Here is a 25,881-nt window from a genome sequence, read left to right on the forward strand (position 1 = left end):
CATAAACATGTCTCTTTTCACACCTGTAAACTCACACCTTCCAACAATTGCGATAAGACAGTTTTCAAAAATTGCAAGTAAATCTCTCTCGTGAGACATACCGATAAAAAGAACGGGCCTATCAATTTATTGTCCAACATTCCCAACCATACGTTCACGCTAAATTCTCTCTAATATTTATTTTACACTACGCAATGTGAATTTTTCTCCGTCCATGTGTGTTTGTTGCGCGCGTTGAAAGTTCCAGATCGTGTGAATATCGCTTCATCGGTGAACAAAATGCGATTCGTGAGAGTGGAATCTTGGTTGCATCAATGATTTATTCTCTCTCAAAATTCTCCACGCAGATACGTGATTGATTTCTTGATTCCTCGCTATCTCACGCATACTTATGTTCGGATTGTCCACGATCTGATGAAGCCCGCTTCCTCTATCACGATCGTTCTCTTAATCCTCGATTTTCCGCGGCTTTGCTTGATGAAACTGCCGTGATTGTGTAAACGGTTTATCACACGCTGGAACGTTTTCTCGTTCGGTATTCTCCGTGTTGGAAAATACGCTGTGCGTATATTTTTTTCGTCTTGTATCTGCTCACGTTCGCTTTCCTGTATACTTGAACCATATGAACGAATATCGTTTCATTTTTTTCGATAAACCGATCCTCGATTCATTACACCGAGTTGAATTGCTTCACGTCGCGTAAACATTGAAGTGTTATAGATAAAGTGCACCGTGTTTATTATTTTCGCTTTGTTTTCCGTTCGCGGATATTGAAGCGAGAAATATTAGAGTGTGAGTGGAATAATAGAATGTGCGATTGTAACGTAAGCCGATTAAATTGTGTTAAATGAGCTAATATATTGACCTCGTGATATTTAAATTATATTTTTCTTCGTTGAAAATATCTACATCTGAAAAAAAAAGTATAATGTGTTTACGATTGTATTTATATAGTATTAATAAAATAGATATATTAGATAGTGTGACAATATAATTAATTGTATGTAAAACGATAAAAGTATAAATAAAAATTATTGTTGAAATTATTGTAAAAAATTCAATTTAATAAGCGATACTTATTCTGTATACTTCGCATTCGGCCAAATGCGTACGCAAGTGAGATCGCATATAGGCGAGCTTAATATAAAATTAAACTATATCGTAGAACTTCCTATATCCGAACTAGACAATGACAAAAATTTTTCGATAATTGAACTTTCGAATAATAAAATAATAAATAATATTCCTGAATGTATTAGAAATAAGAATTGTTTCTTGGAAGTACAAGAAATCCTCTTATTATTTTTCTATTATTTTTAAAGATTTGATTTAAAATAAAATTGTAATTGAAATTACAAATAATAGAAAGAAAAAAAGATATTCTATTACAAAGTATCTTATCTATCTATAAGAAGCTCTACATTATATTTACATAAACTATTGTGAAACAAATAAAGATGATGATTTTACATTAGGTATATTTTTTAATTGTTAACAAAATTGTTAAAATTGTTAAGATTGAAAATAAAATTCTTATCTTACAATTATTTTTAATGAAATATTTTAACAAAAATATTAAAATTTGTTAAAAATAAAAAGAATATTTGCTCAAATTACTTATAACGTAATGATTAACATAATATTATTATAATATTATAGATTATATTTTCAAAGATAAAGTTAAATTTTTTCTAAAATACTAATTACAATAAGTATCTTTTTCAAATATTTAAAAAAAATATATAAATTTTATAAGTTAATTTTGTAAGTAAATATAAGTATAAAAGAGTAAGTAGTAAGAAAAGGACAGAGATAGAATAAAAATATGAAAATCAGCGCCATCTTCAGAGTGCCGTAAATGAAACTCATATAAAAAGGACAGAAAATAATAGAAAAAGGATAGATAAATAAGAATTGACTATTACCGCCATCTTTTGAAAATTAAAAATATCGCTTCAAAAATAGGTAATGTAGAATAATGGTGCTAGTCGACAATTCCTACTCTTTCTTATCCTCTTTGAAAAGGTATCTTTATCACTTCATAGATGATGCTGACACTCAATTCTTACCTTATTTCTGTCCTTTTTATGTGAGTTTCATTTACGGCATTCTAGAGATGGCGCTGATTCCCATATTTTTATCTTATTTCTATCCTTCTTCTACTATTTTCTCTCCTTATCTATCAAAGTAATCATAAATAAAGTGGAAAATATTGTTCAAAGAAATGATATTATTAATGGTATTGATTTGGCGGGAAAAATCTGAAAAATCTTGTATATAATTTGAAGTTAGATATCATTTTTTTGACATCATAGAACCTGTAACCTTTTATTATGTAAAATTCTATCAACAAAATTTCCAAATAAATTATTAAATTTTTTGAAAGTTCTTGTAAGAAATCTGAGATGACATCTCAGAAAAATAAATATATTTTTTCATTAATACTAAATTACATTAGCAAAGACGTTACGTACAATAATTTATATTTAATTACTTATCATAGTAAGTTAACAAAATATTACCAAAATTATAAAATAAATCATTCATTCGCATTATAAAAGAAAATAAAAGATTCCCTTATTATCGATTAGATTAATTATTTATATTAAATTAAAATAGAATTATTTTTATTATATTAAAATAGAATATAAAATATGATATAAATATAAATATATTATATAACAAAGATACATAAAATATATATTATAGTATTACGTACAATATTGTATTTTTTAAAAATATTAATAAGATAATAATATATGGATGAATATCTTCAAAATATTTGCTATATATTGTATTTATATATATGTATTAGATGACGTCAGAAGATGATGCTTGGGCTCAAACTCTTATCACGGTAACTCCAGAAGAGGATGCAACATTAAGAAAAATTGCGGATACAACGATAATATCATCAACACAGGATGTAAACTTAGTCCTTGATCCTGATGAAATCGTATTGAGACGACCGCTTAGACAATTTGTAGATACTAAAGAAGTAAAAGATAAGGAATCAGAAGAGCCAGAAGAACTAGAACAGCCAGAAGAGCTAGAACAGCCAGAAGAGCTAGAACAGCCAGAAGAGCTAGAACAGCCAGAAGAACTAAAACAGCCAGAGGAGTTAGAACAGCCAGAGGAGTTAGAACAGCCAGAGGAGTTAGAACAGCCAGAAGAGCCAGAACAGCCAGAACAGCCAGAAGAACCAGAACAGCCAGAAGAACCAGAACAGCCAGAAGAAAAACTCAAAGAAGATGCAGAAGTTCAAACATATTTACAGGGAATACCAGTCGTACATATTTCCATTGAATACCGAGATGAAGCCTCACAAACGATGTATATGCATCCACCATGCCCACCTTTACAATATTTTAGAGATATCATGAGTATGCGATTTGTCATTCTTTATTATAATTATTTACCACGCATATCTTTTTTTTATAGGAGTAATAAAATTAAAATTAATTACTTCGTAACATTTTTTAGGATCTTTATACATTAAAAATATAAACAAACATTTCTAATTTCTATTAAAATATATGCCATATAGCATCTATGAAAGAGGTTCCCATGCCTGATTTAAAGAGGAGCAATGTAGCTGCAACTATTATTAGCTTCCATCCCGAAACACCGCAAGATGTTGTGATCGATCAACTATCTGCGGACGTCACGGACGAAGAACGTGAAGAATTCGTTTCTAAACTTAGCGACGAAGAAGAAAGGGACATGGACATCACTGAAATATTACATTTTATATTAATACGTGTATTTTGGATAGATGATCCGACCAGTCAAATACCAGCTGAGACTGCGGATAAAATTGTGCAAACTTATATCAAATATAATAATCGCACGAAAATCTTCGTCATAGATAATCAAGTACAAACTGATTTGAGTTGCGAACCGAAAGAATCTAATACGATGCTTTTATCGGATTATTGGGAAACAAAGAATATGATATTGAATTACTTGGAAGATTGTATTACTAAAGCAATTGAAGTTAGAATTATAGTAGATGATATAATAGATGAAATCATCGATAAATGTGCGGAAAGAGTTAGATATCCTATGAAAGAACAAAGCATACAAACTATAGCTACGTACAAATTAGACAAAACAGAAAAAGATGTATTGAAAAAATTAAAACTCGATATGATCGTAGATCCCTTAGAAGCATCGATTATTGTCCTACCTTTGATAGATGATTTGTTGCAGATAGTTTGCGTTAATGTATCTAAAAATGCTGCTAAAAATGTTAAGATCATTTTAAATAAAATTCTACAACGGACGACAAATATAATAACAAAACTTATGGAACTAGAAAAACAAGCACAGCGTTAGTATCAATATACATTCAAATATTACGTTATTAAACTGTCATTATCATTATCATTGAATTAAAAATTTCATATTCATTCCTTCATACATTATTTTGCACTAAAATAATATAATATAATAAATAATAAAATATAAGATTTAACCAAGTATTTAATTGTTAATACGTAACAATAACATTTTTATATCATATTTTAGGCAAACCAATAGATCAAGTGTTAGCTAAAAGAAAAAAGAAAATTCTTGAATTGTTGTCGAAGAAAGAAACAGAAACAATTGCTACACAAACGAGTATAGCAGCAATTTCTGAAGTTAAAAAAATTATAAAATCGAAAGAAGTTTTATGTTCCGTTTGTAGAAGACAGTCAATGTGTCAATATTGTACGAGTAATCAAAAAATTGAAGGTGTTCCACAAGAGGAGTTTAAGATTCTTCGAACGCAAGATATATTGCTAGCATATAAACCCTGTTATATTATGACCAAAATATCCCAAGAAGACAAAAGCCTTGAAGTCACTTGTCCAGAAAAAAGTTTGAAATCTTCTTCAAAACTTCAAGTTTCTTCCTCGATGGATTCAAAAGAATCTCGTCATACAATTTGTGTATTTTTACAATCTGGTAAACTTGAACCTCGAGGTAAATATATTTAATGAAAGAAATTTTGTATTTAATATAATTACTATTTATTATTTACTTTTTTATTTATTTTTTATTATTATTTTTCAGAATCATTTAACGAATGGTCTTACGTAACTGAAGCTACGATAATGAAACCATGTTCCATAAAAGGTAAAATTATTATTATTTATAGATAATATATATATATATATATATACATTTTAATATGAATTTATTAAATATATTATTAAATAATAAATATATATATTAAATTATATTTTATAGAATCCATGAATAGCTCAAGTCAAACAACTGTAAGTTCGCTAGATCCATCATTTCAGCCAGTTTTGTGTAGCACCCATAGTACATTAACTTCCCAAGCAGCAACCGCTTTGCAAATATTAAAAAATACATTTTGTACTCGAGAAACTTGTATTATTTCCTCGCAACAAACTTCGCTTATGGAGAATGAAAAAGTTTATAGTTGCAGTAAATCAAGTTGCAATGCATGTTTAACTATAAATAACACAAGCTGTACACAACAAACGTGTAAAGCTTTCTCAAAATTACATTTACCTAATACAAATACATGTAATATTCAATGTCCTATGAAATCACATGGAGATGGTTTTAAAATTATTCCTATACATCTTTCTAAAGATTCTTCTATTTGCAATTAATATACAAATTAAAACATTATTTTACATATATTTATAATTATAATTAAATGTATACATTACAATAATTAATACATTCTTAAGATATTTATTTGACAGAAATAAATGCATATACACTGTTTAAGTATTCTCAGCCAAGCTATCTATGTGTCGTAACATAAACATTCATAATATTATATAATACATTCGTGATAGTACATTCATTTATTATATACGCCTTGCATAAAAATAATTATATAAATTATATACATACATAATTATATTTCGTACATAATTCTTAAATTAATTACAATGAAACATGTATAAAAATATATTTATGAGATTTCTCTCATATTGTAGTTTATAAAGCTTATGTAAATAAAATATTATAAAAATATATATATTATTATATATATAAATATATATACTCATATCATATCCATATAAAATTCATACATTTCTTCTTATTAACATTTTCATCATAAATTTTATTTGATTTCTTTTTATAAAAGTACATATTTTATATTTGTGCTTTTATCAATATATGTGATACATGAAACATAATGAATCATAACATATATGATTCGTAACACATATAATACATGAAATGGTTTTAATAAAAATATGTACTTTTAAATTGAAATTTTTAATTATTTAAATCATAAAAAATAACTTAATATTATTTTATTTTTATATAATTTATGAATAAAAACTAAACTTGCACGTAATTAATGAAAATACAAACAGAGTGTTGTGAGTTACATTAAATTATATATTATTTTTAAGACTTATGTTATAAGTATCTAGTTATAAATATCTAATACTTGTAGTATTTTTAATTTGTTCTGAGGTTATTGCTAAATAAAACGAGTATTTTAAAAAATGTTAACAATGGAACAAAAAACAATTAAAAATATTCAATTGAAGAATTAACAGATAAAAAATATCAAAGTTTGTGATGTGGTGACTATGATGAAATATTGTTCCTTATATTTTTTTAAAAAAAAATAATATTCATATCATTTATAAAATGATTTGAAAATTTCCATATTATAAGATTAAATATGTTAGTACAGATAATACAGAAAATTTAATGTTAAGCCATATAAATGCAATTTTTTTAATTAACATTTGCTGCTTTATATTCATCCTCTTCTTCTTCTGACTGTAATTCTTTAATGGCCACTGCAGTCATTTGTGTTGTTTCTTCCTCAGAAAGTGTCGATATTTTTTGTTGATTTAAATTATTCCATGATTGAATTTCTGCTGATCCAAAGAACCAGAAGAGTATTGTTGCAGATGTAAATACTGCTGTTGAGATCCAGAACATAATACGCCATTCTTCTACTCCATTCTATAAAAAAATAACAATAAATAATTGTTTTTAACTAACTCATTTATATTATAATAATATGTTATAACAATATGTTATAACAATATGAATCTTATATATTTAATTTCATACATACTCTTTCATTTGTCAAAGCACCAATAATTGCTGGAATAATAAATCCAGGAAAACTACCAAAAGTGTTCATGATTCCATATAAAGAGCCAGCATAATTGGGTGCAAGATCTTGATGGTTTTGTAAATTAGTTTGACATGCAGCTCCATTAAAACTTAATGCTATTATTAACATAACAATTGCAGTTATTGCATCACAACCAACATATGTCATTACAATCAAAGCTAATGCTGGACCCATATGTGCTATAAAAATAGATTTATTTTTAATTCATCATTTCACTATCAAATAAAATTTATTCAATCAATTATCATTCAAATTTACTTACAAAAGAGCATAAATATCTTTCTAATCCATCCTAAAGTAAGAATTTTTTTTTTTCGAACATAATCACCAGCTGCAGCAAATAATACTCCAGCACCAAGTCTTGCTATGTAAGGTAATCCTGTAATTGATCCTCCCTAAATGTAATTAGATAAAATTTAGCTTGTTTTAATATGAAAACAATTCAAATAATGTATAAATTAATAATAATAATAATAAGTTAAATAATATTACCGATTTCATATTAAAACCAAGAACTTCTAAAGTATATTTCGGTCCATTAGTAGCAATGAAATATATACCCCACATATTTGCAAAATGAGCCCATAGCAAAACTAAAAATGGTATTGATGTAGCAACAGCTTTGACTGGTAGTTTCACCTAGTTTTATATTAATATTTAATGATACCAGTATTACATAAAAGAATATAATTTATTTCATAAACTTAAAACATAAAAATTTATACTTACTTTCTGTTTAGAAACACTCGTACCTATTTGTTCTTTAATAAAAACTTTTTCATTTTCTGTGATTCCTGGATGAAGATCAGGTGTATCATATATAAGAAATACCCACAAAGCATAAAAAATCAATATAAGTCCACTTGTAACATAATATGCAGCTTTCCAACCAAAAGCACTGATTATTTGACCACATAATGTAAATGTTACTACAGTTCCAAAAGGACCACCTAAAAAATATCTTGTTATTTTGGTATATATATTATTAATATTGTTTTAATATTTTGATATAATATAATTTTATATTTAATTTTTATTAAATATAAATACCTTGCATTGTCCATACAAATATACCTTTCTCACTAGGAGGAACCCATCTGGCAATCATTGCATGAAGAGCAGGATAAATAGCTGCCTATTAATTTAATAAATTTATTAATTAATTCTTTTTTATAATAAATATTTCGTTATTTTGTTATTAAATACAATTAATAGAAATACATAAAAAATTTTTATAGATATATGTTTTTTTATAGTGAATATTTATACATAAAAAAAATATGTTTAAAATTTTCAAAATTCAAAATCGAGAATACAAAATTACATAAAAATATAAAAAATATTTTTATATTCAAAATTTTATATATATTTTTGTAAAACTATTTTATTTAGTGGAAAGTTTAAATAATTAGAAAAGAAAGTAATTAAACGATAAATAATTGAGCAAACTTACTCCAAAAAAGCCCATCAAAAAACGAAGTACAAATACTAAACCATAATGAATATCAGAAACCCAAGGCATCAAAAGGTTTAATACTGCAGGTATTAATGTTGCAAATCTATATTAAAATATTGTACAAAGAATACATGTGTAAATAAATAATATATAAAATTTAATACAAAATAACGAAAAAAGTATTATAACTTACGCTACTACTCTAGAACCTCCATACTTTTCTGCTAAAAGACCAGCAGGTATACTTGCTGGAAGAACTCCATAAAAATAACCAGAAAGTAAAAAACCTTGTATATGTTGATTCCATTCAAATCGTTCGCCATACTGTAAGATGAAAATATATAAATTTTTAAAGAAATTGCGGATTTCTTGAATATAAATAAATACAAGTATTATGCATATAATATAGTATTATATAATTAAAAAAAAATCTTACATTTTTAAGTTCAATAGTTCTATTCGTAGTATTACTAATAATAGTAGCAGAACATGCTGGACCATTTCCTCCACTTTTACTAGTTGTATTTACCATAGCAACGATTATAATTGACAAATTAGTGCGAATCATATATGAAAACATACACGCTAAAAACATCATGGCACCTAAAATTGCTCTTCTTGGTATTCGTTCTGGAATATACGTGCATATTTTATTTATTAATAGAGAAGTTTAATTTAGTTTCATCTTATTTAAATGTTATATAGTTACATATAGTTATTCATATTATATTATATAAGAATATATAGATATTTTTAAGTTTTAAATAATATATATTTCAAAAAACTTGAAAAAATTTTCAACTTTCGTCTCAATCACAAAATAAATTTAATAAAAATATTATTTTATTTATATATTTAATAAAATTTAATTATTTTTACTAATTTTTTGTTACTCATGAAACTTGTGATTTGTTCCATCTGTATTATTTAACAATATTTATGAACATATTATGAACAATATTCTAATATGAACAATAATAATTGTATTCAATTAAATGGAGTAAAATTCCCAGAAAATTTCTATTATATAAATAAGTAAAAATTGGAAAAATAATGGTAATTACTTTTGTCTTCGTCATTTAACTGTCAAGATGATACTAACAATATTAATATATATTATTATATATTAATATATTAATATATTTATATATTTTATTAATATATTAATATATTAATATATAATTTCATATATTTAAATTAAATATCTTTCAAGTTATGACTATTCTTTTTTTTTTTTTTTTAGATTGATAATTTTAATAAAATTTATAGTTAAGTTTCAATGAAATAAAAAAAAGTTTAATACATTTCTTAGAAAAATGCATACATGCATTTGTGTACAATTAAAGTTCCATTTATAAAACAGATTGATTATTCGATCACGATGTCATATTATATGTTGGCATTGGTCTCAACTCGTCGAAGGTAATATAAACATTTTACAAACGTGCAATAACGCACGTTCTATCTATTTACGAACCATAAAATTAAGTATTACTTATATGCCCTATATTTTTCAAAAAAATAAGTAATAAAAATTATATTTTTAAGTAAATTTTTATTCTTATTTAAACTTTTGTACTTGAATATAACATATGATTCATAATAGCGAAACTTTGATTTAGGTAAATTAAACTATGCAAACTAAATATATTATATAAATGCACACATGTATTATTCACATGTACTAGTCACATGTAATAATCATTTAACATATAAAATATGATTTTGCTTACAATTAAAGTGTCAAATAGCGCGAAATAAAACATATTGCAGTGAAAAATAGATAAAAATAAAAATTAATTATGTTCAGTTATTCATTTATGAACTTTTCATTTTCTTGATTTAACTGAAATGAACTTATAGGAATTCTGCGAAATGAACGTCAACGTTATCTCTAACATGTGATGATATCGCAAATCAACAATGAATCATTAATGAAAAAATAAAATTTTTATATTTTTTATTATATAATTATATAGCTATTTTTTGTTTTTTTATATTAATTTCTTTGATATTAAAGTTACACGAATTGATAAATAAAAAAATATTTTAGGAACATTATACGATTTATATAATTAATGTTATTATAAAAAGAAAATAATTTTTATTAATTGCATACAAAATATAATAATATAAACTTAATTGAATATAGTAGACAATTTAATAATATAAATTGTAATGATACAAACTAGAATAGAATAGAAATTAAATTTAATTGAAATATCATATAATAGATTCGGAATGATATCGGATTAATAAATATAACAAATGAATGTTTATATGATGCCACCAACTTAACAATTCGTTTACAATTTCTAAATATATATTTTAGCTTACATAGCAAAATAGTAGAAGAGATCATTGAAATATCATACGTTCGGAGAATAAATGGCATTGAACCAATAAATATAGAACTGACTGGTTGTATGATGCCAATAATCAACGTTTAATAATTTGCTTACATGCAGTTTTTAAGTATTTTAGCTTGTATATAAAACTCGAACACAAATTATTTCTATTATATATATATATGAATACATAATTGAAATCTATTTCAAATCCTTGAAGTACGATAATATTAAAAATATTTTTATGTATATCTCCAAAACTAAAATTGTGCGGCATATATAAAAATAATTATTCATAATATTGAATAATATATCTCAAAATATATCTCAAAGATATTGAAATTAATGGAATATGCATTTTTGTACATCATTATTGGTTTTCTTATCGTTATATGTTAAAATGAAATATTAAGTAAAAATTGTACGAGAATGAATTTATTTTATTATAAGCTATAACAATAGAATATTAATGTATATATTTATATCTCTGCATGTAATAATATTTAATTGAAAAGTTAATCTTCGTATTTAACTTTCAATAAATTTCAGTTAAACTAGCACTTATGAATTTATTACGAATAAGTTATAATATAATAAGTTATAATGTCTTTTCTGTATATTTAAGAGCAATATTATTCGTATAGATAAAACTAGAAAGAAATATGTAAGAATATATATGTATATTTACAGATTATATTATATGACTAAAATATATGCATAATCTATTTCCACTTATTTATACTTGATATTTATACTTGAAACATATATATATATATATTTACAAAAGATTCCACTAAAATGAATCACATGAACCAAAATGTATTTAAAATATATATAAATAATTAAAAAATTACTAAATAGAAACGAAAATTCTAATATTCAACAACAATTCTATATACAAAATCAATATTTATTTAATTCTAATTTTACAAGATAACAAGCATTGTTTCATTCATTAAAATAGCATGTAATGCATAATAATTGATCAATTTTAACAATCGATATATGATGAATTAATAATAATTTATTTTATTATAGAAATATATTTACGGATTATTATTATTATTATTACTATTTTGATCAAAATATAATAAATTTTAGTATATAAGTATAAAAATTTAATTTTCATTTTTTAAAAAATGAATAAAATTCTATAGAGATAATATTCTATTCTAAAGAGATATATAAAATTCTATAGATATATAAAGAAATTTAATTCTTTTTCAAAATTCAATCTGATTTTAATCACTAAAGTAATTGTATTTATGTGTATGTATTTCTATCAATGCGAGATAAGAAATATATTTTTTTTAATATATTTAATATGTTAAATATTTTATTGCATTTTTCAAATTACTAAATATAAAGATATAATAATAGTTATATTAAAAAATAAATTAGAAATTAACAAATCGAAAAAATCAGAAAATAGAAAAAAATAAGCATTTAAGCATTTTAAAGTATTGCATTTTCGTATTGCAAAATACTTACCATTAAATTTCCGGAAGAGAGACATTTTATTGCTTATTATGTATTGATCAGTTATGTATTATATTGATCAGTTATATGGGAGCGTCAGATCGATATTTTAAGTTTTTTAAACTAGAAACAGTATTTATTAATAAAATTGACTGCTATTAATAATACTTTTAATCATTATCGATAACTGATCAAAAATATTTTATTCAGTTAATTTAGATAATACCTCAGAATTATAACATCACTGTTAATTAAGATAAATTGGATAAATTGTTTATTAATATTATGTCATTCTTTCGTAAATTCGAAATGCGAAATAACGAGATAATAGATATTTTTTATCTAGTTGACTTCGAAATCGTGTATTTTCCTGAAGACACTGAAAAAAGATACCAGATTATCGCTATATCTGAATTCTATATTTAATACGCAATAATAGAATTATACAAAATTTTATAATAACGCATATTATATACATATAAAATAAAAAATACGACAACAATATATAAATATATCATTATCAGATCTGTTATTTATAATTTCTTGTAATCTAATTAAAATTAATAAGATGATAATGTATAATATACACTTATAAAAAATTTTATCATTTCTATATTATTGTTAATATCATTCTTATAATATTTAGATAATATATTTCATGAATTTATTACATATTATACATACTAAATGTATATATAATTAATAAAATTTATATCTTTATCTAATTAAATATAATATAAAAATTAAATTACATGATAAAAGAAATACTTGAATATTAAATAAAGAATATTTTATTAGAATATATTTTATTATATTGATTTTTAATCATCTTTTAACTTTATAATTATATTATAATTATATATATAGATACAAAAAATAAAAATAATATATGAAATATATTATTGAAAACGATATTAAAAGTTAAAAATTCTGGAATTAAATTACTGTCGATTTTTAATAAAATATTAATAAATTGTAAATAATATGTTGCAAAAATTTAATTTTTTTAATTCAAAGAAAATTACTAAATCCTTGAACTAAAATTTATTTGTAATATTCAAATTACTTATCAAATCTAATTAAGGTTTTTTTTCTATTATCTTATTTTAAATTTTAAGAAAAAATTCAATTCATTAAATTTAATGAAATAATTTTTTTTGTTTATGCAAAAAATTTTATGCAAAAATGTTATTACGATCGAGTATATATCGAAGAATTAAAATATAAATTAATCACAATATTTTATATATATTTTTATAATTAAACAGTTAAAACAGTTTAATTCTTGGAATTTAAAAAGAAAAGAATATTATGTACTAAAACATGATTCAGCAAAATTTTTTTCTTCAAAATTAATATAATTTTTTTAGTTTTAATTGTAAAAATATAAATGTTGAATTATAATCAAAATAAAATTGAAATATTAATATTCAATATATTAATATATAAAAATTTATATTTTATATATTTCTGTCATTTAATAAATTCATATATTAATATATATCGAATAATTTTAATATGAATTCCTAAAAAAAAAAAAGAATAAAAATGTATTTATAAACTATATACTTACATCATTCCTTTCATTTATTGCATGATGTTCAATGAGACTAACCTATTTCCATGTATCTTTTTCAAGATTCAAGATTGTGGAACAAAGAATAATATCCCGCCAATTTGTCGATCAGTACTTAGAAAAATTATCCTTTCTCAATATAGGTTTTATATTAAAATAAAAAATTAAACACTTTTTTACACATCCATATAACGAATTTTGCACAAAATATAATAGAATTATTTATTATTAATAACACTAAATCACAATAAAACGCAATATTGTAGAACGATCAAATTATTATACATAAACCACAAGTGTTACGACAAACGACAAACGTGACTAAAACTTAGTCAGTCACTGAACGGCGCTACCTTTTTTTAGTTTTCAATTCGCGCTTCTTTTCCCCTACCTAATCACCTGTTGAATGTATGAGTATGTACTTACATATATCTATACATATAAATGAACTTAACGGATAAAGATAACCATTCTTTTATTAAATGTTCGCACCATTTCCATGTATCTACATATTGTTCAATATACGTAATCGTGAATGTCAATTAATGAATATTGTTAAATTATATAGATTAAAAAAATAAATTTAATATCAATCAATGATATTTTAGTATTATATTTACATATATATTTTTAGAATTCTATTATCAATTATAAATAAAAACAAAATTATCAATTTTAGAAGAAATGAAAAAATTATAGAAATTGAATAAAATTTTATAAATATTATATATAAAATTTAATGCTTAAGTATATCTTATTTATTTTATATTTTATTAATTACATATATAATACATATTTTACTTGTTTTATTAAAATTACAAAATTNATAAACTATTTTTGTAATTATTTAATATTTATTGACTATTTTACATATACAGTTATATGCTAGTTACAATACATGTATATGTATTTTAAAGCTATTGGAAGACCTTTATGCATTAAACTTACAAATTAAGAAATTTAGCTATTGTTAAAATTTTGAATTATTATTAATATGTTTATCATATAAAATTATATTCATCATATATAATAATATGATCTAATTTATGAAAAAAATAGAAAAAGAAATTCAAATTATAAACTATGTATGTACATATATGAAAATACTAAAATAAAAAATTTTAATTATGTAATAATAGCATAGAAAAATATTTTTAAAATTTTAATCTATTATTCATAACAAACATTTCCAATTTCAATATAAAAGCTTTGATTAGGTTTTCCAATATCTCGTAAGGCCACATCTATAATAGGCAATCTAATAGTTTTATCAGTTTGATATGAAATTATTGTCTTGCCCCATTTTCCATTGTGTGTCTGAAAAAACATTAATATTATAAAAGTTTAATGTTTAAATATTTTGCAAAATTAATTCAAATATTTTAAAACTTACTCTACATTCATCAATTATCATTTCATATCTTAAGCGTTGATTTCCACGTGGTGTTAATTCAGCATCATTCCAAGTTAAAAATTTCATACCCTTTCTATATGTTTTTCTTTCAGTATCAAAATAGCCTATACTATTTTTACAGTGATATGTTATATTTTGATATGCATTTTTTGATAGAAGTTGCAGAAAACCAATTTGATTACTATCTGCTTTATATGTAATCTGAATATTACATATTAAAAATGAAAAATAAAAATAATTTGTTTCATTTATATTTATATTCTTCTTATATAAATTCAATAAAAAGTGTTACCTTCATTCCATTCTCTATTTCACTTAACCAAGTTTCTGGTTGATCAGTGATATGTATAATTTCTGGTGAATGTACTGGATTTGGTAATAAACATGTTGCACGTTTTTTGGCATCACAATACACTAAAATTGCATCTCTTGCATCACCTTCATTGGGATCAATCCAATATTCTCCTAAGATGGAAAGATATTTTTAATAAATATATTAATATTCTGTGAATTATTTAATAATTTTAATTTTAATAAATAATTATTTTACAATTTATGTGAACTAACCAGAAAGTTTATTAGGATAAGCACTATAAAGATCTCTACAAGTTTTGGCTGGTGAATTTTTTTCACCATCTGGTTTTATAAATTTTTGAAATGATGATTTTAGTTGTTTATATGCTTTTTGAATTAGTTCTTGCCTTTCTTGTTCTGTCATGTCTTGACTAAACATTCTAGGTGGTTCATCACCAATTAATGGATCTGGTCCTTTAATTTGGCCTTGTCCTATTCATATAAAGATTAATGTAATGGTTTAATAATTCTAATATTAATTATTTTTATATAAATATTCTTTTCTGATGTATACAGAAATATAATATATAATAATTACCTAGAAGAGCAGCTAAAGAAGCAGCATCATATCCTAATCCAAGTTCACCAGGTGGACCTGGAGGACCTGGTGGACCAGGTGAACCTGGTGGTCCATGACGACCTTCATCTCCTGGAGGACCTTTTGGTCCTGGATTGCCAATTAATCCAATTGGTCCAGGGTTACCATCTCGTCCTGGACTCCCTCTAGGTCCAGGTTCACCATCTTTACCAGGTAGTCCAGGAAGTCCAGGTATTCCTTTCTCTCCTGGTGGACCAGTAGGTCCAGGTAGTCCTTGTAAACCAGTAAATCCTCTATGACCTTTTAAACCTTTTTGTCCTTCTTCACCACGTTCACCTTTAGGGCCTTGTAGTCCAATAGGTCCTGGTTTTCCTCTAAGTCCCTAATTAAAAAAATTAATTTTTCTTTTTATAATATTTATTTTAAAATCATAATAAAAATAAATATTAATATACATAATTTCGAAGTACTATATAAATTATCGCTATATATATCATTAATAGGAATGATAAAAACTAACTTGCTGTCCCTCTACACCTTGTGGTCCTGTTTCTCCTTTTGATCCTCTTTCTCCTGCTGAACCTGGAGGACCTGCTTGACCAGGAGGTCCCTATTTATCAAAATATATATTTTCATTTTACATTATTTTCAATTTATATAATGTGATCATAACTTACAGGTAAACCTGGAGAACCTGGTAATCCCGTTTGACCTACTGCTCCAGGTGGTCCTTTATCTCCAGGACGACCTGCTATTCCAGGTGGTCCAGGTTTACCACTAGATCCTTCTGCTCCAATTTCTCCTGGTGGTCCAGGTGGTCCAATTGGTCCAATTTGCCCTAAAAGTCCAGGTGGACCTTCCGGTCCTGGTTTTCCAGGTACACCAGATTCACCCTATTATATTATATTGATTACAATATAAATAAATTCTAATATATATCTATAATTCAGAATAAAATTGAATAATTATGTTTTATAAAATTAAAATTTTAATCAAACTTACAGGTGCTCCTCGTATTCCTCTAGCACCTATTGGTCCAGAAGGACCTGGTAAACCAGGTAATCCTCTCTCACCAGGAGAACCTTGAGGACCTTGAGGACCAGGAATACCTGGAGGACCTTGAGAACCACTTTCACCTTTGTTTCCATCTGCACCAGGTAAACCTGGATTTCCAATTGGCCCAGGATTTCCAGGTCGTCCTGCTTCTCCAGTATTACCTTTACCACCTGGCAATCCAGATGGTCCTGGTAGTCCTATTGCACCTGGTGGACCCTATAAAAATTTTAAATTATAAAATTAAATTGATATTGCACAAAAAAATTGATATTGTATATCAGCAAAAAAAAAACATACTGGTGCACCAATGTTTCCCGGTACTCCTGGTGGTCCTATAATACCAGGTTCTCCTCTAGCACCTGGTTCACCTCGTATTCCTTTAGATCCAGTCAAACCAATTGAACCTTGTGGTCCAGTTTCACCTGGATTACCTATAAGTTTTATATTAATAGTTTACTTGCTTGTAAAATATAAAATTTGATTTTGAATATTTTTTGTGCATTACATATTATTTATTACCAGGTGGACCAGGATTTCCTTGATCTCCCTTTAAACCTGGATAACCACGATCGCCTTTTAATCCTGGTAAACCAATAAGTCCTTGAGGTCCTGGGAAACCTTGTAATCCTTGAAGTCCTTGAGGTCCTCTTTCTCCTGGATTGCCAGGAGCACCTATCTCTCCTGGAGGACCAGGTAAACCAGGATCACCTCGTTCTGCTGGTTCACCTGGTGGTCCTGGTGGACCAATTTGACCTTGAGGTCCACGTTCTCCAATCCGTCCTATAAAAATATACTAATATATATATTTCTTCAAGATAATAAATACATTTTTTTCTATGATATACAACCTGGAGGTCCTTCAAGACCAATTGGTCCAGTAGGTCCCCTTTCTCCTTTTGGACCAGATTCTCCTGGAGCTCCTCGTAAACCAGGCAATCCTACTAATCCAGATGGTCCTGAAATTCCTTTATCTCCTTTAACTCCAGGTAATCCCTAAAATAGATATTTATTTTATATACATTTTAGATAATTATTAAAATTTTAGTAAATATATGAAGAAATCAAAAGATATATACAGGAGGACCATCTAATCCTTGTACTCCAGGTTCTCCTCTTGGTCCCATTAATCCTGGTCCTCCTGCAGCACCTCTTTCCCCAGGGAAGCCGCGTTCACCTCTATTTCCAGGTATACCTGGTGAACCAGGTGGTCCTTGAACACCTGGTTCTCCATCTTTTCCTGGCGTTCCCGCATTTCCAGTTGCACCTGGAAAACCCTAATTACATCAAATTATGTAATAAAATTATATTGTTTTTTTGTTTATTATTTTTACATATGTTTTAAATATTTTATTTATTAATTTTTTCAAAAATATGTTTCTATATTTTTAATATAAAATATACCTGAAAACCTCTAGGACCTGGAGATCCTGGAGGTCCTCGTTCACCATCTGCTCCTGATGGTCCAGGTGAACCTTGTGGTCCTGGTGCTCCTTCTTTTCCTGTATCACCTCTGGGACCAGATGGTCCAGGATTTCCAGGTTCACCAGCTTTTCCAGGCTCGCCCTTTTAATGAACATAAAAATAATTTTTTTCAGATATCTAATACTAAAGACAAAAATAAAATGATAGATAAATATTATTAATACTGGATATCCTTTTTCTCCTGGAAGACCTAGTGGGCCAGGCAGACCTTGTAAGCCAGGTGGACCTTGTTCTCCAGGTTTTCCATCAGCTCCTTGGATTCCTCGTTCTCCTGGATTACCTGGCTTTCCAGGTGCACCAGGACGACCCATTAATCCACGCGTACCCTATAATATAATGTTATATTTCATATTTTTTAATATAAAAAATTATAAATATATCTAATAAGCCTGTATATATCTAATGTATATATGTCTAATGTATATATGTATACATGTAAACATACATATGTATACATGAATACGAATATTTTTAAAGGAAAGAAAGATAAATTTATTCTAAAAATAGATTTAAAAATCAATAAATAAAAAAAATTAAATTTAGTAATAAAACATATTTTCAAATGTGTATATTTATTAAAACCTGTAATCCAGGTGATCCTGGGCGACCGGGATCTCCTATAGCTCCTTTTGGTCCTATTGGACCAATGGGTCCACGATCTCCAGATTGACCTATAATATAATAATAATAATATAAAATATCATAGTCGTGACAAAATTATCATAACAGTTCTAATAACATACCTTTTGATCCCATTGGTCCATCGGGACCTGGAAGACCTGGTGCTCCTGGTGCTCCACGTTCTCCAGTTGGACCGGGCGTACCGATAGGTCCGCGCATTCCTCTTTTTCCTCGTTTTCCTTCATTTCCAGGAGGTCCAGGTAATCCACGCGGACCTGGAATTCCTGCATCACCCTTAACTCCACTGTCACCTTTAAATCCTCTTTCACCAGGAAATCCCTATATATAAAAAAAGCTGCTTAATGTATTTAATAAATCTTTTACATTCATCTTTTTCTAAATCAAATTTAGATTACATTATCGTTTCATAGATAGAATTTGTAACAATAACATATGAAAATAAAAGAACAATATTTACAGGCATGCCTTTTGCTCCTGGAATACCAGGATTGCCAGATATTCCAGGTTGTCCTCGAGCTCCAGGAAAACCTGGAGCACCAACTAAACCAGATGCTCCTGTACTTCCTTTTTCTCCAGATATTCCATCTTTTCCTTGAGGTCCTTGTGGTCCTGATTCACCAGGTTGACCAGGACGACCAGTTTCACCTATGCATAAAGAAAAAATTTGATTCAGATTCTACATTTATATACATAATTCTTAAATCCTATAAAAAAATTTTATTGAATACTTTGTTAATCATTTCGTTTTCAGATCGTTTGTAGATATACAGATTATAATAAATATTAATTATTTAAAATATGTAAAAAATATGTAAAAAATACCTCGAGGGCCTTGTATGCCTTGACTTCCTTTTGGTCCTTGTGCTCCTTGATCTCCTTTTATACCTGGATTACCCGGAAAACCAGGAGAACCTGGTTTACCTACTGCACCCTACAACAATTATTTTTATATTATATTCACGAGTCTTATATTTATCTTTGTTATTTTACTTACAGGTTGTCCAGGTGGACCAGAAATTCCATCTACTCCTCTAATTCCCGGAGGTCCTGGAGGACCTTCCCTACCTCTTTCACCACGTGGACCTGCAGGACCCTATTATATATTTCATAGATTTTTTTCTTAAAATTTTTCTATACAATAAACTTTCTATTCAGATTAAATAAGAATTAAAATACTAATAAATACTAGTAATAAATAATACTAATAATAAAGAATTAAAATAATTTAATGTATTACTATTTTATATTTATGTTTTAAATATTTTAGAAGCTATAATGCAATAATTTCGATATAATATAATAAATGGAAAGATATAAAAGCAATCTAGCAATATTGAAAGTGTTAAAATATACAAACATTGGTATTCAATACTCACAATAGGACCTACAGGACCCATTGGTCCAGGTGCACCCATAGATCCTTTTTCACCAGATATACCTTGTTCTCCTTTCGCACCATCTAATCCTGGAAAACCGCGATGTCCTTTCATACCAGGAAGACCAGGTAGTCCTGGAAGACCTCTTGGACCGACTGGACCAACTGATCCTGGAGGACCAGGTTCTCCATCTTCACCGGTATTACCCTAATATCAATTTTAATCAACAATTTAACTATTAATTATATATAAATTATATTTTAATTATAATTATTTAATGATTTAATTAATACATACATCTTTTCCAGTTAAACCAGATAATCCTCTTGGACCTGGGGCACCTGGAGGACCTGGAGTTCCAGGTTCGCCAGGTTCTCCTCGTACTCCTTGAAAGCCTTGTGGTCCAGATGGTCCAGGTGGACCTATTATATATTGAAAAGTACTATATAGCCATGTAACAATTAAAATTAAAATATAAATATTTACCTGGTGGACCACGGGGACCAATAGGACCTACTTGTGTTTGTAAATAAGCATCTGGGCTATATAAAGGTGCTGCTGCTCCCGTCGGGCCTTTATCTTGACTTGCTTGAGATAAAGCTAATTGTTGATAATACATTGATACCTATTTATATTAATTTATTATTAATAGAAAATATGTTATAAAATAATTATTCTATAAGCAATATAACATACAATATATTTTATAATACATAGGCACATACAATGATTCATAAAATTTTTATCAAGTATACCATATAAATCTATAATTGGAATTAATATTAATTAATAATGTTAATTATTTACATCAGGTATAGGTCCTGGCGGTCCAGGTGGTCCTGGAATTCCCGGAGTGCCAGGTTGTCCTGGAAATCCAGTATCTCCCGGACGACCAATGTCTCCAGGTCTACCAGGTTCTCCCTAAGTTATGAAAATAATACTTGTTACTGAAATTATTACTTATTATTTTTTTCATAAAAAGAGTATTACTTACTCTTGGTCCAGGTACAGCAACAGCATTAATCATATTACTTTCACCAGGCACAATTTCAGTTGGTAACTAAGAATATAAATAAATTATTATTATACATATTTATAATTTTACATAATATATTTTAAATTTTATATTCGATACTTACTGGATTTCTTTCTGGAGTTGTACGCAGATCATCTCGAACTTCTATTGTGATGTATAATAATATTATATATATATTATATATTTATAATATACAACGCTATTATTAAATTTAATATAGAAGAAAAGAACACTTTAATACAATACAAAAAATGCTTAAAATACAAATATACAAAAATATAAAATAAAGATTAAAAAGAGTGAATCTTATCTATTATTTTTTAGGATTAATAGATAATATATATATATAATTTATAATATATATATATTATCTAATTGATAAAACATGAAAAAATTTTTTGAAACATAAATCAAGACATTCCAAATGAATCAATATTTAGAAAAAGAATTAGTTATATGATTAATCAAATCATTATTTAAAATATTCGTAATAATATTGATAAGAATTACACCTGATACCAAATGAAACAATATATGATATTGTAAGTTGAAAAATGAAAACATACAAAATTAAACAATTATTACAAACAAATCACTTGTTAAATATTATGAATACTTTGATGTAATAATAAAGCCATAATACTACTACCTTTGATAAATATTTATATAACAAATTATTGATATCATTGCATTAATACTACAAACTAATAAAAGATAACTGTAAATGAAAACATAAGTCAAAAGTATATAATAAATATTCATGTTAGATTAAGTTTCATTTTTCAATATGTGCAATATGTTTTTATTATTTTTTGATAGTAAAATTATTCTATTATATAGAAAACTTATTCTTAATTTTCTAAATTAATTAATTAAACATACAAAATTTAATTTTTTAAATGAATTTTTAAAATGGTATGAAAAATATAAATATAATATATAACTGTATTCAAATTTTAATTTTTTTTTTAATTTCTTTATATTTTTAAATATATGTCTTAATTTTGTTATTTTTTTTATTATATATTATTAAATATAACATTTAATGGATTTTACATATTATTTGGGACGTAAATTTTACACAGAACCATCAAATACCTTGAATGAAAGATCGAATTGTTGTTTGTGCTGGTGAATCTGTAGACAATGCTGATCTATAAAAGGTTTGTAATGTTTCTGTCGGTAATCCACCCCTGCCTTTATGCAACATATAATTAAATTAATGTTTTATTTTATAATATTTTGTTTAAATTATTTATTAGGTTTTAATTTAATTATATCTAACTTTATATGTTCCAAGAATTTCATATTTTTTTATCAAAATTGAAATATATAATTTATAATATATAATTTTTAAAAATTATATTACATATGCTTATTATTTTTATATAAATATTTTCCACAGATTATTTCCATCAAATATATATGATATGTATACATACTTGCGGTATTAGACGTAACAGATGATGGTGGTGGAGTAGTTGTAGTTATAGTTTCTAAATATAAAAATATTATTAAAATATTAATCCATGTTTCATTTATATTTAAATTTTCAAATTAAATTTTTAAAATAAAGTTTTATTTAAAAATTATATATAAAAATTCTATTTAATTTTTAACATTCTATTTAATTATAATATCTTTTTTTACTTATCTTAAACATTACTTGTCTTATAATATTTTATAATATGTACATATACTTTATATATGAAATTTATAAATTTGATTTTAATAGAAAATAAATATTAATATTATATATACAAAATATAAATATATATTAAATTATGATAAATGATTTAATATCTTTTAATAAATGTATAGAAAGATAGTAATACCGGAATACATTGAGATGAGTGTCGTTTAATAGAGTGCAATAAAAATTTTAATTGTTAATTTTTATCAATTAACGTAATTGATTAATTGCATTACGCAAAGCACTAAAACAAGCATCCGATTCAAAGCTTCCGGTGTTAGTTAGGTAGTTATTAATATATACTTCCTTTAATTGTTTCGTAAATGATATAAATAATCTGTTATAAGAAATTATATAGATAGTAATTTTACAATATATTATATATATCAATTACTTTTAATTAAAAATATAATTAATTATTAGATTAATCTTATTAATTTTAAAAAATTTATTCTTTGATATTAAATTTAATTCTTTCTATATGAAAATAAGAATCCTTAATGATACAAAAATTATAAAAAAAATATTTATTTAATCTAAATTTTTTGATACAATACTAAAATATAACACAAATAAAAATGCAAAATGGAAATTCATTTCACAAAAAAATGTTTAAATAAATATTACATGATAAAATTTTTACATGCGATATTAATTACAGAATTACCAAATATCAAATAATTGAAAATTATATTTACCATTTCTTTCATCGTAGTCGTCATAACTATCATAGTAATCGTATACATAATCACTGTTCGCAGGTTTTTGAGCTTGCAGTGACTTCGACCGTTGTTTCCTAAGTTTAGTCCGTACAGAGCTAACTTGGGGCAGAAGAAGCTGAACCACGACGAACGCTGCGGCCAGCTGAAGGGCCTTCGGCCCCATGAGCGACTATTGGTTGATAAAATCAGTAATGTGATCCTAGAGCCAACTCGCCTTCGTCTGAAGCTGAGGACAACTAGACATACGACAACTGGCGTATCATCTATTTAGCAGATGCTTTGTAAGGGGAGGTCATCATCCTCCGTTTTACGATCAACATGCAGTCCTCCCACTGTCTTGATCTTCGATGTCATCCCTTCTCTTTGATTCTTTTCCCTCTTTTTTCCCTCTTTGTACTTTTTTTTTCAGTTGAGAAACTTATTCTTCTTATTCTTCTTTTCTTCGCGTATATACCATATGAGGGTGAAAAATAAGTATTACCATGAAAAGTAATGAAATTAAGAAACATTAATTAAATTTATTATTTAAATTTACACTTTTACGTATATATGTTAAAATTTATAAATTTTTGGTGATTTTCGAATTTTTTTAATCATTTTAAAAACATCTTTTCAAAAACAATTTTCAATACAACAAATAAATATGAGAATATAAATATTAATATGATATTAATGCCATTACTTGAAAAGAATATAATTGGATATAGCAATATAAATATATATGAATACATTCTTATATTTTTTTTTATGTACATATATTTCATCCTCATTTTAAAAAATAGAAGAAAGTTAAAAAAGAAGTTATCATTCTTTACCAAGAAATTGCACGTATCTTTTATTACGATAATCGCGCATCACTTATTTTCTGTTATATATCATAAAAATTAAGATAATAAAGATTTTTATTCCTTATAAAAATCATCTAAAATAAAAAAAATTGTTTTAAATAATTTTTATGATTATATAAATAATAAAAGTTTTAATATTCACAAATTTAAATATTCACAATCATAATAATAAAAATAATTAAACAAAATAAAAAATATAAATTTTTCTGTCAAAGTAAAATTTTATATTTTTTATATAATTAATAAATTAGTTATGTCACATAATATCTAATATAAGATTATTACATTAAATACTAATTATTTAAATTATATTAATAATAATATTTAAATTAATTGTACTAATACTATTATAAATATAATAGTATTATTATATTGAAATTTGTCAATTTTTTGATATGGTTATTTTAAATACAATAAGATATATTTAACGGCCTGTATTTGTGATTTGAATATTGCGAAAATGTAAACTAGAATATAAATTAAGCAATGCATCATGTTATTATATTCAGTGTTCTCGTTCAATATAAGTATATAAACATAAAACATATGTATATATATGTATTTCAATAGGCATATTGCGTTAATTATTATCAAGCAACAATATAGTATATAAGTAATAATGTATAAGTTCCACATTAATCGAAATCATAAAATTTTAAGATAATTTTTGTGATTTTATAATATTTTATAAAAAAGATTAATTTAACTATATTTAATTTTAAA

At 25.5% G+C, this 25,881-nt stretch overlaps 3 protein-coding genes across 4 annotated transcripts; 1 reads left to right on the top strand and 2 right to left on the bottom strand.

Moving 5' to 3' along the window:
* The first annotated feature begins 2,360 nt into the window (after window positions 1-2,360).
* Window positions 2,361-6,069, top strand: LOC122719711. Its single transcript, XM_043945766.1, has 7 exons — window positions 2,361-2,502; window positions 2,816-3,007; window positions 3,170-3,383; window positions 3,548-4,333; window positions 4,531-4,968; window positions 5,059-5,121; window positions 5,236-6,069. Exons 2-7 carry the CDS (start codon window positions 2,816-2,818, stop codon window positions 5,628-5,630), a joined length of 2,088 nt encoding a protein of 695 aa, XP_043801701.1. The 5' UTR covers window positions 2,361-2,502; the 3' UTR covers window positions 5,631-6,069.
* A 578-nt stretch (window positions 6,070-6,647) lies between these two features.
* Window positions 6,648-14,333, bottom strand: LOC122719710 (sialin-like). 2 transcript variants are annotated; one of them, XM_043945765.1, is made up of 12 exons: window positions 13,995-14,333; window positions 12,648-12,800; window positions 12,434-12,544; window positions 9,031-9,224; window positions 8,788-8,918; window positions 8,592-8,697; window positions 8,189-8,273; window positions 7,868-8,088; window positions 7,631-7,777; window positions 7,401-7,533; window positions 7,076-7,317; window positions 6,648-6,960 (listed from the first exon to the last, which is right to left on the bottom strand). In XM_043945765.1, exons 3-12 carry the CDS (start codon window positions 12,456-12,458, stop codon window positions 6,727-6,729), a joined length of 1,518 nt encoding a protein of 505 aa, XP_043801700.1. In that variant the 5' UTR covers window positions 12,459-12,544; window positions 12,648-12,800; window positions 13,995-14,333; the 3' UTR covers window positions 6,648-6,726. The 2 variants fall into 2 exon arrangements, with proteins under 2 accessions (XP_043801700.1, XP_043801699.1); XM_043945764.1 differs by having other exon boundaries at window positions 12,434-12,800.
* An 800-nt stretch (window positions 14,334-15,133) lies between these two features.
* Window positions 15,134-24,473, bottom strand: LOC122719807 (collagen alpha-1(I) chain-like). Its single transcript, XM_043945969.1, has 28 exons — window positions 24,287-24,473; window positions 23,338-23,391; window positions 22,994-23,092; window positions 21,999-22,039; window positions 21,854-21,919; window positions 21,667-21,780; window positions 21,346-21,484; window positions 21,157-21,281; window positions 20,860-21,066; window positions 20,478-20,576; window positions 20,306-20,414; window positions 19,941-20,128; window positions 19,585-19,801; window positions 19,424-19,512; window positions 19,006-19,167; window positions 18,761-18,922; window positions 18,436-18,633; window positions 18,208-18,352; window positions 17,879-18,139; window positions 17,657-17,790; window positions 17,306-17,575; window positions 16,981-17,196; window positions 16,824-16,913; window positions 16,304-16,685; window positions 15,979-16,197; window positions 15,704-15,876; window positions 15,391-15,612; window positions 15,134-15,314 (listed from the first exon to the last, which is right to left on the bottom strand). Exons 1-28 carry the CDS (start codon window positions 24,471-24,473, stop codon window positions 15,168-15,170), a joined length of 4,515 nt encoding a protein of 1,504 aa, XP_043801904.1. The 3' UTR covers window positions 15,134-15,167.
* Between the last annotated feature and the right edge of the window lie 1,408 nt (window positions 24,474-25,881).

Source organism: Apis laboriosa, unplaced genomic scaffold (assembly GCF_014066325.1).
Source record: "Apis laboriosa isolate Shangri-la unplaced genomic scaffold, ASM1406632v1 scaffold9_cov152, whole genome shotgun sequence".
Classification (NCBI taxonomy): Eukaryota; Metazoa; Arthropoda; class Insecta; order Hymenoptera; family Apidae; genus Apis; species Apis laboriosa.